Genomic DNA, 13,246 nt, shown 5'->3' with positions numbered 1-13,246 from the left:
TGTTGTTGACCTTCACCAGATGCCTTTCATTCTAATAGTAATATATCATGTTGTTGACCTTCACCAGATGCCTTTCATTCTAATAGTAATATATCATGTTGTTGACCTTCACCAGATGCCCAGCCTTTCATTCTAATAGTAATATATCATGTTGTTGACCTTCACCAGATGCCCAGCCTTTCATTCTAATAGTAATATATCTTGTTGTTGACCTTCACCAGATGCCCAGCCTTTCATTCTAATAGTAATATATCATGTTGTTGACCTTCACCAGATGCCCAGTGTTTCATTCTAATAGTAATATATCATGTTGTTGACCTTCACCAGATGCCTTTCATTCTAATAGTAATATATCATGTTGTTGACCTTCACCAGATGCCTTTCATTCTAATAGTAATATATCATGTTGTTGACCTTCACCAGATGCCTTTCATTCTAATAGTAATATATCATGTTGTTGACCTTCACCAGATGCCCCTTTCATTCTAATAGTAATATATCATGTTGTTGACCTTCACCAGATGCCTTTCATTCTAATAGTAATATATCATGTTGTTGACCTTCACCAGATGCCCAGCCTTTCATTCTAATAGTAATATATCATGTTGTTGACCTTCACCAGATGCCCCTTTCATTCTAATAGTAATATATCATGTTGTTGACCTTCACCAGATGCCCAGCCTTTCATTCTAATAGTAATATATCATGTTGTTGACCTTCATGCCTTTCATTCTAATAGTAATATATCATGTTGTTGACCTTCACCAGATGCCCAGCCTTTCATTCTAATAGTAATATATCATGTTGTTGACCTTCACCAGATGCCTTTCATTCTAATAGTAATATATCATGTTGTTGACCTTCACCAGATGCCCAGCTTTCATTCTAATAGTAATATATCATGTTGTTGACCTTCACCAGATGCCCAGCCTTTCATTCTAATAGTAATATATCATGTTGTTGACCTTTCACCAGATGCCCAGCCTTTCATTCTAATAGTAATATATCATGTTGTTGACCTTCACCAGATGCCCAGCCTTTCATTCTAATAGTAATATATCATGTTGTTGACCTTCACCAGATGCCCAGCCTTTCATTCTAATAGTAATATATCATGTTGTTGACCTTCACCAGATGCCCAGCGTTTCATTCTAATAGTAATATATCATGTTGTTGACCTTCACCAGATGTCCAGCCTTTCATTCTAATAGTAATATATCATGTTGTTGACCTTCACCAGATGCCCAGCCTTTCATTCTAATAGTAATATATCATGTTGTTGACCTTCACCAGATGCCCAGCCTTTCATTCTAATAGTAATATATCGTGTTGTTGACCTTCACCAGATGCCCAGCCTTTCATTCTAATAGTAATATATCATGTTGTTGACCTTCACCAGATGCCCAGCCTTTCATTCTAATAGTAATGTTATGTTTGGCGTAAAAGCAACACAGCTCATCACCCTGAACACACCATCCCCACTGTCAAACATGGTGGTGGCAGCATCATGGTTTGGGCCTGCTTTTCTTCAGCAGTGACAGAGAAGATGGTTAAAATTGATGGGAAGATGGATGGAGCCAAATACAGGACCATTCTGGAAGAAACCCTGATGGAGTCTGCAAAAGACCTGAGACTGGGACGGAGATTTGTCTTCCAACAAGACAATGATCCAAAACATAAAGCAAAATCTACAATGGAATGGTTCAAAAATAAACATATCCAGGTGTTAGAATGGCCAAGTCAAAGTCCAGACCTGAATCCAATCGAGAATCTGTGGAAAGAATTGAAAACTGCTGTTCACAAATGCTCTCCTTCCAACCTCACTGAGCTCGAGCTGTTTTGCAAGGAGAAATGGGAAAACATTTCAGTCTCCTGATGTGCAAAACTGATAGAGACATACCCCAAGCGACTTACAGCTGTAATCGCAGCAAAAGGTGGCGCTACAAAGTATTAATTTAAGGGGCTGAATTTTTCAGTTTTTGATTTGTTAAAAAGTTTGAAATATCCAATAAATGTCGTTCCACTTCATGATTGTGTCCCACTTGTTGTTGATTCTTCACAAAAAATACAGTTTTATATCTTTATGTTTAAAGCCTGAAATGTGGCAAAAGGTCGCAAAGTTCAAGGGGGCCGAATACTTTCGCAAGGCACTGTATATAAAATCATACTCACAAATAGGCCTAAATGTGTTTTTCTATTTTTCATCTTGAGGCATGTTCACATTTGATCAAATGCATTTTCTATTTTGTTTTGATTATAAACTTTGATTGGATACAAACTATTCGCTCAAAAAATCTCATAATTTGGACATTTCAAAATTTAATTTAACAGAGAATTGATTCTTTGAACTTTGAAACATCTTTTATTTGTTTTTTATTGAGTAAATGTGTAACTATTCATCAAGATAAAGGACTATGAAACTGATTACTTGTTCTGGTGAAATGTGTACATTTGAGTCATTAAGCAGACGCTCTTATCCAGGGCGACTTACAGGAGCAATTGGGGGTTAAGTTCCTTGCTCAAGGAGCACATCGATAGATTTATCAGCTAGTCGGCTGGGGGATTCAAACCATCGACCTTTCAGTTACTGGCCCAACACTAGACTACCTACCACCCTAAAGTCTTTTCTTGATTCCTTGTGTCCTCCCCCCCTCCAAAACTCATTGGAGGAGATCTGAGATTATCTTATCCTCCTATATGACCAGAGGAGATTGAAAGAGAGGATGCTGGGAAATCAAGGAAAGACCTGAGATCTTCACCCTAGTGGATAGCTGTTCTACTGATGGAGAATGGAACCACTAAAACAGGCACCATCTCAAGTCAATCCAGGCGACTTGTTTTTCCCCTGAACAAGGCAGTTAACCCACTGTTTCCCAGTAGGCTGTCATTGTAAATAAGAATTTGTTCTTAACTGACTTCCCTAGTTAAATAAATGTTACATAAAAAAGTATAAATAAATATTTCAGGCCACGCCCACTGACGCCCACAGTTTAAAAACATACAATGACATCAAGACATCCAGAGTTTAACAACACTGATCTTTTGCTACAAAGGCCCCTTTTTCTCTACAATTGGTAGTTACAGTCTTGTCCCAACGCTGCCACTCCCATATGGACTCAGAAGAGGTTAAGGTCGATAGTCTTGCGTCCTCCGAAACACGACCCCGCCAAGCCACACTGCTTCTTGACAAACTGCTCGCTTAACCCGGAAGCCAGCTCTCCCAATGTGTCGGAGGAAACGCGTACAGCTGGCGACAGAAGTCAGCGTGCATTGGCCCGACCCGCCACAAGGAGTTACTAGAGCGCGATGGGACAAGGACGTGCCGGCCAAACCCTCCCCTAACCACGCTGGGCCAAACCCTCCCCTAACCACGCTGGGCCAAACCCTCCCCTAACCACACTGGGCCAAACCCTCCCCTAACCACGCTGGGCCAAACCCTCCCCTAACCACGCTGGGCCAAACCCTCCGCTAACCACGCTGGGCCAAACCCTCCCCTAACCACACTGGGCCAAACCTTCCCCTAACCACGAACGACGCTGGACCAATAGAGAGGCACTTTAGAGACAGGAAGGGTAAAGGGGCATGTGCTCGACACAGGTAGAGTCCTATCTGTCCATGTTGCCTTTTTCAAAGTGGGCACCAACACTCACCTAAAGAGAGAGAGACGTTTTCATTGTTTTTGGGCAGAATTACTTTACCTTTAACTAGGCAAGTCAGTTAAGCATAAACTATTATTTTCATTGACAGCCTAGGAACAGTGGGTTAACTGCCTGTTCAGGGGCAGAATGACACATTTTTACCTTGTCAGCTCAGGGATTCGGTTACTAGGCCAATGCTCTAACCACGAGGCTACCAGCCACCCCAATTATGTGTTGTTAGCCATGTGTCTTGGCCCTATTTTTTATATTTTTTTTTATGTGGCCATCGACAATTTGTTGCCTAATGGGAAGGTCCGCCCTGGAGGAAAGTATTAGCTGTATGAAGTAAAAGAGAACACAACATCTGGTTGTTTTTAAATGACTTCTTATGACATTGTTCGCCAGAATAAATTATGGAATGGAGATTTTACCAATCTGCGTTACCCACTCCAGTCAGCAGATGGCGATGGAAGGATTTCAGGTGATGTTTCTTGCGTGACGTATAATCTAGTGGACGGAAAGCTTCAACGGCAGTAAAACACTACTGATTCAACCACTTCGGTAGCGCACATTAAACCAGTCTTGTTTATATTAATGTCAGTGTTTCTAAACATCATTCTGTTTTACGTATTGACTAGTTGAAAAAAAGAAGTTATTTGCTTGTTAAATTAAATTGGCTAATTTGTTCAATTGTTAACGTTACTGCACTAGGCTAAACGCTAATGCTAACTATCTAGCTTGCTAACATCGCGACCATGTGCTCACTAAGCTATTCGGAGAAAGAAGCTCTAGGGCTGAACATCATCGTAAAAGAAGAAGAGGAAGAAGCTTTAAGAATAAAAAATGAAGAAGAGGAGACTGTCACATTAGAAGAAGAAGAGGTGGATATTACAGTGAAAGAAGAGAAAGAACCTTTTGGAGTAAAAGAGGAAGAGGAGGCTTTCTCAATTAAAGAGGAGGATGAGGAGGAGACTGAAGATCCTGTTAACACCAGTGAGTATCGTCTTAAAAATAGGGACACAAACTGCAGTTGTTGAACAAATGTGTGGTTTTAAGGGGCATTATACTGAAGTTCTACACTTGAATATGTTGTTCAGTACTGTAGGAATTGTTGAAGAGGCAATCTGTCAGTGTCACATATCGGGGTGGCAGGTAGCCTAGTGGTTAGAGCGTTGCAACTCAAATCCCTGCGCGGACAAGGTGAAACTCGGTCGTTCTGCCCCTGCTAATGGGACTTTTAAATGAGATGTATTTAATTCTCCATGTGGTCTACATTAAAGTGCACCTCATCTAATATAACAGGCTTTTAAAATTCAATATTGGTGCGTAATTCATACTTAAAATATCGAAGTGGACGAAAAATGCACCCATTTAGTGGAACGACCCTTTTACATTTGCATAGTAAATTAAAGTGCATCATGATGAAAGTGGACATTTGGGCCCTGTTTAGATATATTCATGCCTCTTGTAAGACTCTGATTGCAATAGTAGATCATATGTTTACCATCTGTTTGATGTTCTCGTTCACACAGGAGACAGACATGACTATGGTGGATCCTCTGGGGAGCCTCAACAACATCCTGATGCTGACGAGGCAGAGAAGAGTCTCTCCAGATCAGAACACCAGATGGTACAGCTTGGTTTGGTCTAGCATACAGCTTGGTCTGGTCTAGCATACAGCTTGGTCTGGTCTAGCATACAGCTTGGTCTGGTCTAGCATACAGCTTGGTCTGGTCTAGCATACAGCTTGGTCTGGTCTAGCATACAGCTTGGTCTGGTCTAGCATACAGCTTGGTCTGGTCTAGCATACAGCTTGGTCTGGTCTAGCATACAGCTTGGTCTGGTCTAGCATACAGCTTGGTCTGGTCTAGCATACAGCTTGGTCTGGTCTCATCTGGGTCTGGGCTGGGTTTCTGGGGATGGATTTCACTTATGACAACAGTGACATCAGCATCCATAATGGTATGTGTTTGTGTCCCCTCTTTATGGTTACCAGGACAACGCTAGCCCTTCCTCCCTCCCGGAGTCCCCGTGTCATTCCTCTCCCAGTAGCACCTTACTGCGAGAGGAGAAGAAGAAGAAAGGATCAGTTTTGACACATCAAAGTAAGTGATTTAGTTTAGTTTGAACAAATACAATAGATCTGCCCACTGGTATCTGTTACCAGGACAACCAGCAGAGTTCTGTTAGTTGACAGGAAGATAGACTGGTATCTGTTACCAGGACAACCAGCAGAGTTCTGTTAGTTGACAGGAAGATAGACTGGTGGATATGGATGTTATGAATATCATAACACTGAAAAAGGATTCTGCCAATGAAAAGAGAGAAACCAATAGACCATATAAAACCTTGATGAAAGTTCGCTTTAGAGAGAAAGTTTCAAGAAACATTATGGATGTTACATTGTCTGTCCCAGTCAACCCCCCTATCTTTACTAGACTGTAGAACATACAAGCTAAACTCAAGATAGTTCTGTCATTGTAAATACATTTGTTCTTAACAGACTTATTACATAAAGGTCAAATAAAATCTTCCAAAACATTTCATATTAAAATAATTTTGGTGGTGTTATATGTCTTGGTTTACAGTTGAACAAAACTAAATGTTATTTACTGAAATTCCAATAGGACTAACTGGTGGTGAGATTTCAGCTGATTCTCCTTTACTTTGGAATTGAAATGACCCACAAATAGCTGTATGTAATGTACCCTTACTGCTAGGACTAACTGGTGGTGTTAAATAGCTGTATGTAATGTAATGTACCCTTACTGCAGGACTAACTGGTGGTGTTAAATAGCTGTATGTAATGTAATGTACCCTTACTGCTAGGACTAACTGGTGGTGTTAAATAGCTGTATGTAATGTAATGTACCCTTACTGCTAGACTAACTGGTGGTGTTAAATAGCTGTATGTAATGTACCCTTACTGCTGGACTAACTGGTGGTGTTAAATAGCTGTATGTAATGTACCCTTACTGCTAGGACTAACTGGTGGTGTTAAATAGCTGTATGTAATGTAATGTACCCTTACTGCTAGGACTAACTGGTGGTGTTAAATAGCTGTATGTAATGTAATGTACCCTTACTGCTAGGACTAACTGGTGGTGTTAAATAGCTGTATGTAATGTAATGTACCCTTACTGCTAGGACTAACTGGTGGTGTTAAATAGCTGTATGTAATGTACCCTTACTGCTAGGACTAACTGGTGGTGTTAAATAGCTGTATGTAATGTACCCTTACTGCTAGGACTAACTGGTGGTGTTAAATAGCTGTATGTAATGTAATGTACCCTTACTGCTGGACTAACTGGTGGTGTTAAATAGCTGTATGTAATGTACCCTTACTGCTAGGACTAACTGGTGGTGTTAAATAGCTGTATGTAATGTAATGTACCCTTACTGCTAGGACTAACTGGTGGTGTTAAATAGCTGTATGTAATGTAATGTACCCTTACTGCTAGGACTAACTGGTGGTGTTAAATAGCTGTATGTAATGTACCCTTACTGCTAGGACTAACTGGTGGTGTTAAATAGCTGTATGTAATGTACCCTTACTGCTAGGACTAACTGGTGGTGTTAAATAGCTGTATGTAATGTAATGTACCCTTACTGCTAGGACTAACTGGTGGTGTTAAATAGCTGTATGTAATGTACCCTTACTGCTAGGACTAACTGGTGGTGTTAAATAGCTGTATGTAATGTACCCTTACTGCTAGGACTAACTGGTGGTGTTAAATAGCTGTATGTAATGTAATGTACCCTTACTGCTAGGACTAACTGGTGGTATTAAATAGCTGTATGTAATGTACCCTTACTGCTAGGACTAACTGGTGGTGTTAAATAGCTGTATGTAATGTACCCTTACTGCTAGGACTAACTGGTGGTGTTAAATAGCTGTATGTAATGTAATGTACCCTTACTGCTAGGACTAACTGGTGGTATTAAATAGCTGTATGTAATGTACCCTTACTGCTAGGACTAACTGGTGGTGTTAAATAGCTGTATGTAATGTACCCTTACTGCTAGGACTAACTGGTGGTGTTAAATAGCTGTATGTAATGTAATGTACCCTTACTGCTAGGACTAACTGGTGGTATTAAATAGCTGTATGTAATGTACCCTTACTGCTAGGACTAACTGGTGGTATTAAATAGCTGTATGTAATGTAATGTACCCTTACTGCTAGGACTAACTGGTGGTATTAAATAGCTGTATGTAATGTAATGTACCCTTACTGCTGGACTAACTGGTGGTGTTAAATAGCTGTATGTAATGTAATGTACCCTTACTGCTAGGACTAACTGGTGGTGTTAAATAGCTGTATGTAATGTAATGTACCCTTACTGCTAGGACTAACTGGTGGTGTTAAATAGCTGTATGTAATGTACCCTTACTGCTAGGACTAACTGGTGGTGTTAAATAGCTGTATGTAATGTAATGTACCCTTACTGCTAGGACTAACTGGTGGACATTAAATAGCTGTATGTAATGTACCCTTGAGGAACTGCTAGGACTAACTGGTGGTATTAAATAGCTGTATGTAATGTAATGTACATTCTACTGCTAGGACTAACTGGTGGTGTTAAATAGCTGTATGGACATTCTACTGCTAGGACTAACTGGTGGTGTTAAATAGCTGTATGTACATTCTACTGCTAGAAGGACTAACTGGTGGTGTTAAATAGCTGTATGTAATGTACCCTTACTGCTAGAAGGATAACTGGTGGTGTTAAATAGCTGTAGGTAATGGACATTCTACTGGACTAACTGGTGGTGTTAAATTGCTGTACTGCTACTGCTTACTGGATGACACGTAGTGAGGAATCCCCCTGTATGGACATTCTACTGTAGAAGGATGACACATAGTGAGGAATCCCCCTGTATGGACATTCTACTGTAGAAGGATGACACGTAGTGAGGAATCCATTCCCTGTATGGACATTCTACTGTAGAAGGATGACACGTAGTGAGGAATCCCCCTGTATGGACATTCTACTGTAGAAGGATGACACGTAGTGAGGAATCCCCCTGTATGGACATTCTACTGTAGAAGGATGACACGTAGTGAGGAATCCCCTGTATGGACATTCTACTGTAGAAGGATGACACGTAGTGAGGAATCCCCCTGTATGGACATTCTACTGTAGAAGGATGACACGTAGTGAGGAATCCCCCTGTATGGACATTCTACTGTAGAAGGATGCACACATAGTGAGGAATCCCCCTGTATGGACATTCTACTGTAGAAGGATGACACGTAGTGAGGAATCCATTCTACTGTAGAAGGATGACTGTAGTGGAATCCATTCTACTGTAGATGGATGACACGTAGTGAGGAATCCCCCTGTATGGACATTCTACTGTAGAAGGATGACACGTAGTGAGGAATCCCCCTGTATGGACATTCTAGTGAAGTTCTACATTGAATGTGTTGTTATTTAATGTCGGAACACCGTGAGATTCTGATTTTCTGTTGTCCTGGATACCATTGTTATGGTGTCTGTGTGCAGCAGGAAGGAACTGAAGAGGTTGTTTTGTGAGCCAATAATAACTAGTGTTAGTTAAATGACTGGATGTCTTTCTTTTTCCCTCTTTTATTTAACCATTATTTTATTTAGCCGTTATTTTATTTAACCCCTATTTTATTTAGCCCTTATTTTATTTTTATTTTATTTAGCCCTTATTTTATTTAGCCCTTATTTTATTTAGCCCTTATTTTATTTAGCCCTTATTTCATTTAACCATTATTTTACCAGGTAAGTTGACTGAGAACACATTCTCATTTAAACCAACGAAATGGGAATAGTTTCAGGGGAGAGGATGGGGGATGAATGTGCCAATTGTAGACTGGGGATGATTAGGTGACCGTGATGGTATGAGGGCCAGATTGGGAATACAGGTACCTTAGCATATGCTACTGTACCTGTAGACTTCCAGTCATTGAGCTAATGCTAGTTACCAGAATCTCTCTGTATTCCTCTAAAGCCACACTGTAAAATGGATCTGATTTGGATTAAAATGTGGAATAAATATGTGGAATCATGTGGAAGTTTCATTCATGTCTCTATGATTAAATAAACACTTTGTTTGTTTTTGGCAGGAGAAAGACCAGACTCTGAGGAACCAGAGGAAGAAATGTCCAAACCAGCAAGACCATACCACTGCTCCCAGTGTGCAAAGAGTTTTACCCAGTTAGGGGACCATGAAAAGACATGAGAGGACACACACAGGTGATAAACCTTACCACTGCTCCCAGTGTGGAAAGAGTTTTACTGAGATGGGGTCCCTGAAAAAGCACAAGAGAATACATCCAGGAGAAAAGCCATACCACTGCTCCCAGTGTGGAAAGAGTTTTAACCAGTCAAGGGACCTGAAAGATCATAAGAGAATACATACAGGAGAAAAGCGCCACCACTGTTCCCAGTGTGGAAAGAGTTTTACTCAGTTAGGGAGTCTGAAAAGTCATAAGCGAATACACTCTGGAGAGAAGCCTTATCACTGCTCCAAATGTGGAATTGCTTTTTCAGAGTTAAAAACCTTGAAAAGGCATGAGAGCATACACACAGGTGAGAAGCCTTACCACTGTTCCTACTGTGGAAAGAGTTTTAGAGGATCGGAATATCTGAAATTACACGAGAGAATACACACAGGAGAAAAGCCTTACCACTGTTCCCAGTGTGGAATGAGTTTTAGGCAGTTAAGGGACCTCAAAGATCACATGCAAATGCACTCTGGAGAGAACTCTAGCACATGTTCACATTGTGGAAAGAGTTTTCTGAGTTTAAGAACTCTGAAATTCCATGAGCATATACACACATACAAAAAGGAAAAGTACCAATGTTCCTCGTGTGGAAAGTTGTTTACCCAGTTAGAAGCCCTGATTATGCATGACAGGAAACACACAGGAGGGGATAAGACCTACCACTGCTCCCAGTGTGGAAAAAGATTTAATTGGTTAAGGCAGCTGAATAAGCATGAAAGAATACATACACAGGAGGAGAAGACATACCACTGCTCTCAGTGTGGAAAGACATTTTCCCAGTTAGAGGACCTGAAATCACATGAGAGAATAGAGAGGCTGTGTTCTGACTTGTGTTTCTGACTGATCATTTGTGTTCTTGTTTCATGCCACGTGAAATCAAATTGTATGAAACCAGAAAAAACGGTTTTTACTTTTGTTGTTGTTTCATTTAGAGACATGATCGTGTCTAAATATCAGATTAAATATTTAAAATGGTCTATTTGGTTTTGATGAGCTTTGATTGATTTGATAAGTATAAACCCTCTGTTGTTCATCATATGATTTTCTATTTGTTAAGGGATTTTTTAAAATCAATAATGACTAATTCTGTCTACATTTCAATCAGGACTGACTAATCAGAATCAGAATACTAATTACTGTATACATTTCAATCAGGACTGACTAATCAGAATACTATTATGTTACTGTATATATACATTTCAATCAGGACTGACAATCAATCAGAATACTAATCAGAATTCTGTCTGTATACATTTCAATCAGGGACTGACATTTCAATCAGAATACTAATTACTGTCTACATTTCAATCAGGACTCAATCAGAATACTATTATGTTACTGTATATGTACTAATCAGAATACTAATTCTGTATACATTTCAATCAGGACTGACCAATCAGAATACTAATTATGTTACTGTCAATATGTACTAATCAGAATACTAATTCTGTCAATAGGACTGATAATCAATACATGTTACTGACTAATCAGAATATACTATTATGTTACTGTATATGACTGACCAATACTGTATATGTACTAATCAGAATACTAATTCTGTTACATTTCAATCATGACTGACTAATCAGAATACTAATTCTGTTACTGTATATGACTGACTAATCTAATTCAGAATATAATCTGTGTAAATATACATTAGAACAATCAGGAATCTGATACATTTCAATCAGAATGACTAATCAGGAACCTAATTCTGTAATACATTTCTTGAGAACTATCAGCCTTTGTACTGACCAATCAGAATACTAATTCTGTATACATTTCAATCAGGATGGTACTAATCTGACCAATCAGAATGACTAATCAGAATTATGTTACATGTATATGTACTAATCAGAATACTAATTCTGTATACATTTCAATCAGGACTGACCAATCAGAATACTGTTATGTTACTGTATATCAGAATACTAATCACATTTCAACAGGATTAATGAATACTAACATTTACAACAGAATACATTAATCAGGACTGACTAATCAGAATACTATTATGTTACTGTATATGTACTAATCAGAATACTAATTCTGTTCTGTATACATTTCAATCAGTGACTCAGACTAATCAGAATACAACTAATTATGTAATAATAATAATATAATAATAATAATATATGCCATTTAGCAGATATGCTTTTACTCCATTAAGCGACTTACAGTCATTGTGTTACATTCTACGTATGGGTGGTCCCGGGATCAGAACCCACTACCCTGGCGTTACAATATACTAATTCTGTTACATTAAGTGTGTTCCTAATCAGAATGCTCTACCAACTGTATACATTTCAATCAGCTACAGAAGGACTGACTAATCAGAATACTAATTATGTTACTGTATATGTACTAATCAGAATACTAATTATGTCTACATTTCAATCAGGACTGACTAATCAGAATACTAATTCTGTATACATTTCAATCAGGACTGACTAATCAGAATACTATTATGTTACTGTATATGTACTAATCAGAATACTATTATGTTACTGTATATGTACTAATCAGAATACTAATTCTGTTGCTGTATATGTATGAATTGTCTTTTAATCCCAGTACTGAATATAATGTGTGTAAATATAATCAAGAATTAGAACAATGACTGGTAGAAATGAATGAACAATCGTCATACTGGCTAGAATGCTGATCTACACAGGCAGACCTTGGCTCAGGTGTTACTAAATGATCTAATATTGGTGGGAGACGGATGTAATGTGTGTAAATATAATGAGAACTATAAGTGTGTTCCCTCAGCCTTTGTACCGGTGTGGAGAAGAGACTAAATTGGTGGGAGACGGATGGGGAAGGTTTGGAACAGAAGACTAGACTATAGACGTCATTTTCAGTTTATAACCCGTTGTATAATGTTTCATGTTCAGTTCTGGAGAATAAACGCTGCTGATTGATTTCCAGACTGGTCTCTGTCCATTTTTTTATGCACAAAAAAAAGAGTCTTACAAATTGTTAGGAGTGGACCGTGTTTAATTTAATTGGGTAATAAAACATGTAGGACTTTAATTCCAGTAACATTATTGCAAAGTGTCAACGATTATTTAAGTAAGTAAGTGGCGCAAGTCTTTGTGTTTGTATTTATGATGGATTCCTCCCTAAACTAAGGCATATCTACAACATATTAAGTGTGTGTCCTCAGGCCCCTACTCTACTACCACATATCTACAACATATTAAGTGTGTGCCCTCAGGCCCCTACTCTACTACCACATATCTACAACATATTAAGTTTGTCCTCAGGCCTCTACTCTACTACCACATATCTACAACACATTAAGTGTGTGCCCTCAGGCCCCTACTCTACTACCACATATCTA

General features: G+C 39.0%; 1 protein-coding gene across 1 annotated transcript; it reads left to right on the top strand.

The window, feature by feature from the left end:
* Positions 1-4,258: 4,258 nt before the first annotated feature.
* LOC124027357 (zinc finger protein 428-like) lies at positions 4,259-9,854 on the top strand. Its single transcript, XM_046339805.1, has 4 exons — positions 4,259-4,631; positions 5,171-5,268; positions 5,635-5,743; positions 9,739-9,854. Exons 1-4 carry the CDS (start codon positions 4,394-4,396, stop codon positions 9,852-9,854), a joined length of 561 nt encoding a protein of 186 aa, XP_046195761.1. The 5' UTR covers positions 4,259-4,393.
* Positions 9,855-13,246: the final 3,392 nt, after the last annotated feature.

Source organism: Oncorhynchus gorbuscha, unplaced genomic scaffold (genome assembly GCF_021184085.1).
Source record: "Oncorhynchus gorbuscha isolate QuinsamMale2020 ecotype Even-year unplaced genomic scaffold, OgorEven_v1.0 Un_scaffold_3133, whole genome shotgun sequence".
Classification (NCBI taxonomy): Eukaryota; Metazoa; Chordata; class Actinopteri; order Salmoniformes; family Salmonidae; genus Oncorhynchus; species Oncorhynchus gorbuscha.
This window is presented reverse-complemented; position numbering and strand designations above follow the sequence as displayed.